This window comes from Galeopterus variegatus, unplaced genomic scaffold (genome assembly GCF_000696425.1).
Source record: "Galeopterus variegatus unplaced genomic scaffold, G_variegatus-3.0.2 Scaffold6527, whole genome shotgun sequence".
NCBI lineage: Eukaryota > Metazoa > Chordata > Mammalia > Dermoptera > Cynocephalidae > Galeopterus > Galeopterus variegatus.
Window position 1 is genome coordinate 51,529 of NW_007732638.1, and position 6,123 is coordinate 57,651.

At 43.1% G+C, this 6,123-nt stretch overlaps 1 protein-coding gene across 1 annotated transcript in view; it reads left to right on the forward strand.

Moving 5' to 3' along the window:
• The window catches only part of ABCA13 (ATP-binding cassette, sub-family A (ABC1), member 13), a gene marked incomplete at its 5' end in the record, with an annotated part of 119,386 nt that overhangs the window by 50,482 nt on the left and 62,781 nt on the right, over nt 1-6,123 (forward strand). Inside the window, one exon of the mRNA XM_008590977.1 lies at nt 2,470-2,588. Coding sequence (XP_008589199.1) covers nt 2,470-2,588 — 119 coding nt within the window. The remainder of the gene's footprint in view (nt 1-2,469; nt 2,589-6,123) is intronic.

Consider the following 6,123-nt stretch of genomic DNA (forward strand, 5'->3'; position numbering starts at 1 on the left):
GGCTGGGTCCCCAGGCCCCTTACATGTAGGTCTATGAGCTAGGTAACCAGCAAAAAGGTCCCTGGAGCCATAGGTTGGAAAGCATGGCTGCCTGAGGCCGACACCCGCCCACTTCATTGAAACTCCTCTTTCTCTCTCTCCTCTCTCTGTGAAGAACACAAGAATAGCAACAAAACTAAAAAGAGACATTGGCGTGCATGCGCACTAATTCCACACACACGCACGCACGCGCGCGCACACACACGCACACACACAATTTGTTTACAAAGGATGTTGAACCACGCCCAAGTGGACCTGAGGCGAGGGCCCCGACCAAATTATTCTATTTTCCCAACAGAGGTGGTGCCTTTTAGGGTGGGCTGCATGACAGTGTCAAGTCTCGGGGCAGATGGGGGCCAGATGCCAGCCCAGCACTCCTTCCCATAACCACATTGTTCCTGACCTAACCTTGCAGAAATACTGGGCATGGTCATTGTCCAGTCCACGTCCTCATTTCACATTGAGGATGAAAGGGCCGACACAGTTCACCACTTGCCTATCGCCACATATTGTCAGTTTTCTCATGGTGCATTCTCTGCTCTTTTAGTTTGAACGGTATAATGCCTGACCACATTGTTACGTCTTCTCCACGGCAGAGGGTCCGTTTATGCTCAGAGATAAGTGCTGTAATGTTTAACAGCACTTGACTTCCTTCATTTTACATTTTGCTAAGACATTACTTAAGAGAGTCATTTTACATTTCTACAATAAAGAGACATGTCTTCAAAATCAGTGAAATAAGATTAACAAGAAAAGAAAAACAAGGCAGTACCAAGGTGGGATGCTTCTGGAAAGCATGACTTAGGGTACATTGTATATACTCTGCGCTGGATGTGGTTTAAAACTTTTTTTTTTTAAAGTAATAAACTTTATGTTTTAAAGCAGTTTTAGGATCACAGTGAAAGTGAGCAGAGTATAGAGAGTTCCCACAGCCCCCCTCCTCCCAGCAAGCACAGCCTCCCCCAAGACCAGTATCACTCACCTGACTGGGGCATTTGTCACCACTGATTAACCTGCATGGACACATTGTTGTCATCTGGAGTTCATAGTTCACATTAGAGCTCACCTTGGCGTTGTGCATTCAGTGGGTTTGAACAGAGGCAGCATTTGTGTGTCTGCCATAGGGAATCATGCAGAAGAGGTTCCCTGCCCCAGCACCCTCCCTGCTCTGACTGTCCATCCCTCCCTTCCCCCAGCCCCTGGAAACCGCTGATCTTTTTATCGTCTCTGTAGTTTTGTCTTCTCTAGAATGTCATATAATTGGAACCACATAGTATGTAGCCCGTTGAGATTGGCTTCTTTCACTAAGTACTATGTCAAAACTTTTTTGAATGACTTTGAGAAACAATGCAATACTTTGAGTCAGAACTAAATTTTTCCCCTAATTGAGAAAATAAATGAAAGATTTTGTTCCTCATAAAAATACATTTTATTTTCTGTAATGACCAAGCATCTAGAAGGCACTAAGCCACGTGCTAGGTGCCCACAGTGACAGGACAGCCGAGGGGAGAGAGCAGCACACAGGAGATCTTGTGCTGACGGGTTTAGGGTGCAGTACAGATTTCGCAGGGGGTGCACTCGGGCCTCTACATGGTGGGGCAGCGGAAGGGTCATGGTTGGGCTGGGGAGGCGTGTCCTGCACAGATTCTGAAAGGCAGGCAGGTGCAGGTGCAGGTGCAGGAGGGGCAGCAGTGGCACCCTGAGGAAGGTGCCGAGTGCCCAGGGGTGGCAGCTGCAGACAGGCTTTGGGCGCAACGTAGAGCCTTTGGGCAGATTCATGTCACCTATGATCACTATTGAAGAAGAGCCCTGTGGCTCAGAGTGGAAGGTGGATTGAGTGGTGAGATGGGGACAGGACCTTGCAGGAGCCTGGCAGCATCCCGGGTGTGACCTGCTGGGGGCTGGGTGAGGCACGGAATGAAGAGCCAGGGGCACTCTCTAGCTGAGTGGGTGGAGAGAGTGGATGGTGGGGGAGAGTCTGGTGGCTTCCAGGTGTGATTTGTGAGGAGGGGGATGAGGAAGACCGCAAATAAACAGTTTTTGTAATTCATCCTTTAAACCCAGGCACTTCTGAGGATGAAAGAAGGTGCTGCCCTTAATACCCCAGGACCAAGACTGTTCTGGGCAAACTGGGTTAAATGGGCACCCACGTATGGGGGATACAGCAAGAGGGGCCCATCGGGGGAGGTGGAGGAAGGAAATTAAGTTCCTTACAATCAATTAGGCCCAGAAAAAATTTAATTACTATTAAAACTATTTAATTACTTTCAGAACTCACAGCTTTTTCCTCATCTCAGTGTTCATCTAGATGATTTAAGAAATCTTTAGGAATTTGTATCATTTTGAATCTTTAAAAAACGATTTTGTGGGAGTGGCTAGTTTGGGAAGAGATTGTTTACTAATTACTTCTCTGTGTGTTTCCTCCTGCAGAACACCCTGCCTTGACTAAGGACATTTTGTGTGCCACTCTGAGTTGCAAGCAAGGCGGGATAAAGCGTCTCATTTTATCTGCTATTCATGGGGTCACTTTGGTGCATGGCCACTACCAGGTTTGTCCTCTTTATATTTCAGATAATTTCATGTTCATGACTATTGGCCCATGAAAGGCAGTCAAGTTATTCCAAGCCTGCTGCCTGGTCCTCAGGACCACAGCAGCTGTGTTACATGCAAACATGCTGGAAGTGAGGCTTGCAGAGGAGTGCTCACCCCTCCTCCCTTGTGGGTCCTCCCAGTGCTGTGCTGTGGCTGACTGGCACTGAGTCAGGAGAGCTGGTTTTTACATTTTCAGGAATTTTGCAAGCTTGTTGTTAAATAGAGACATCATTAAAAATCAGATTATATAAACACATGATTAAATTAAGTTAAAACAAAAGTAAGAAATATTCGACTCATCACTTTCTAATTATTTTAGTATGTTTTACTGTTATCTATCCTCCTGGGAATATGTACACCTATTGTATCTATATGATGGAAATACTGTATAGTCGTGTGCTACCATTTAGTTCTTCCCAGCTCTGTGTTCAGTGATGTCATGTTGGCAGCTTGAACTAGGCCACGTGGTGGCGCTTACACCATGGAAATTGGCAAGTGATACAAATCAGATGTATATAAATATATATGTGTTTTTTTTTCCTGGAGAGGTAGTTTTTAGACATTTATCAGCCCATCATTGGCTCTAGCTAATTAAAAACACTGACAAAGTGCCAAAAAATGATGGTTGAATGAGAACCAGCATAGCAGTTTCCTTTTTATTAATTTGAACAAGTGCCCAATAGGAAGGCAGAAAGAAAGATGATGCCGAGAGAGACCAGAGACAGCTAGCTAATTAAAAACACTGACAAAGTGCCAAAAAATGATGGTTGAATGAGAACCAGCATAGCATTTTCCTTTTTATTAATTTGAACAAGTGCCCAATAGGAAGGCAGAAAGAAAGATGATGCTGAGAGAGACCAGAGACAGCCGTGCCGAGTTCCCATGCCCGATGAAGCATGAGGAAGTTGGGAGAGCGCTGCTCCCTAACCTTTGGAGGAGTGGTGCTGGGGAACAGAAGCCCGGAGGAGTCCCTGAAGACAATTGCTTTTGCAGCCCCAGTAGTATGTCATATTTACATTGACTTATTTAAACCATAACATTCTTATTTCCAGGCTGTGCAGGTCTTTGTCAGGTATTAAATGTGGATAAAAAAACAACAACAGCAGCAGCAAAAAAACCCACAACAATTTTTGAGTGCTGAGTGAAGTTTGTGATGCTAAAACAGGCGAGAGATTCCAGCTTTCAAATCAACCAACTCAAAGACTTTATTTGCAGCTCAAACTATTATATGATTGTCAACAGTTCTGGCTGGTAACAGTTTAGTTTTGATAAAGTCCAGGAGTTCCTGCCTTTGATGACAAATATAGAGCATTGCTTATCTCAGGATGGAAAGATTTTAGGATGGGTCTGTGGTTCAAGGGCTTAAAGTGTAGAGGTGGGGGTTTTTGTCTCCTGTGTTCACAACTAGCCCAGTACCTAACCTGGGTCTGGCACTCGGCAGGTGCCCAATATTTTTTGAATGAATGAATGAATGGTCTTGTAGGATTTCTGTGTAAGTTTCATCGGATTTCTGTGTAAGTTTCATCCCCAAATGACTTGTGAAAAAAGGGAACTTGGAAAGCGAATCATAATAATGGATAAATTAGAGTCAAGCAGTTGCATGCTGTGCAGTGATCCACTGTCTGACAAATTTCCCCCACAGGGAGATTTCCCAGGTTTGGTGGTGAGGGGGTTGGTGGAGGCATGAGTCTGTGTGCCTGATCACGTGTTCACACCTGTCAGTTCCTGAGATGTCTCTGCTCTCCACCCAGAGCTTCCACTGTGGGGCAGGCTCTGGAGCTCAGGGCCTCCCATCTCAACATTTCTACAGTCTTCACATTTAACTTTCCTTAGAACATACATCTGTTAGCTCCCTCTGGTCACCTGAATAATTCGTGATTTTCCTTGGTCAAAAAACGGTGTTTTTGAGAAAATATTTAGAAGTTTTATATGACAGAAATATTACCTAAGTTTGGACCTGCATATGATACCTTCCCATGATCAGCATAACCTGGGACTTTGCTTCCGATATCAGTAAGAATCAGGTGGTGTAAATAAAATGTGATGAGGCACATAAATTCTGATACGAAAAATTGTATCTGGTAGAATGGCTGTGTCCAGGGAATGTGTATATATTTACACCTGTCTGTACACATAGATGTAAATCCATGTGTGCTGCTTTGCAGGTGGTTTTAAATTTTGAATTATCTGTATTTGTCACTTAATTCTACATACAATAAATGCTTTGCATTTTTGTCAATTTATAGATATTATTCTAAAAGGTTTTATTTTTTTTCAAAATGTTTGTACTTTTATAAAACTGGTTAATGCTTCTAAGAAGGTGCTGATGAGATGTCCATAGAATCTTAGGAGTTTGGAGATGCCTGAGAGTCAGGGCCTAGACCCGAGGTTTACCCACATGTTCTTTAGAGTTAGCTCTAGGAGCTCTTCTCCCTGCAGTGGAAAGACAAGAACCTTCCAGTCTGCAGTGCAGACCTTCGAGGCCGGGTGGATTCTGTATTATCCATTCTGCATATGGATAGCCACAGGCAATTTCTTTCCAATCATTGATTTTGTGGCTGTGAATTTTGAAAAGCCTCATTTTTCTTTAAATTTATTTTTTATTATATATATATTTAAAGTATACAACATGATGTTTTGATAAACATGTATATATATATATATATATATATATATATAGTAAAATCGTTACTACAGTTAAGCAAATTAACATACCCATCATCTTACATAGTTTCCTTTGTGTGTGTATGGGTGTATGTATGTAAGAGCACTGAAATCTACTCTTAGCAAATTTCCAGTATACGATGTAATGTTAGTAACAGTAATTCTCATCCTGTATAGTAGATCTTTAGACTTCTTCATCATACGTAACTGCAGCTTCTTAACCCCTTGAACAACCTCTCCTCATTCTCCTTCGCTTTCACCCCAGTAAACTGTTTACTCTGTTTATATGCATTCGACTTTATTTTTAGATTTTACATGTAAATGAGATCATGCAATATTTTTCTTTCTGTGACTTGTTTCATTTAGTATGTCTTCTAGGCTTATGCATGTTGTTGCAAATGGCATGATTTTTTTATGGCTCAGTAATATTACATTGTATTTATATACCACATTTTTTAATCCATTCATCCATGATGAACACTTTGGTTGATTCCATACCTTGGCTGTTATGACTAGTGCTTGAAAGAAAACGAGCCAAAATGCTGGGTACCATTCAGACTTTATTAAAGGAGGAAAAACCTGCTGGGCTGCGCTCAAAATGGCAGGGCAGGCAGCTGGGAGGAGTACATAAGCTTATAGGGGTTGGTGGGCATGAAAAACGCAGGCAGGTAGGGGGAGGAAGTGCTGGTCTGTGGGATCAGGTCGACAATTGGTGTGGGCGTGGTGGGAAGGGGTGACTAGTCCAGACGGGAGGTACCTCCAGGTGGGAGTGGAAGGGTTTCTTTGTCTGAGAAACTACGAGGTAGAGGGTTTCTTTGTTTGAGAAAG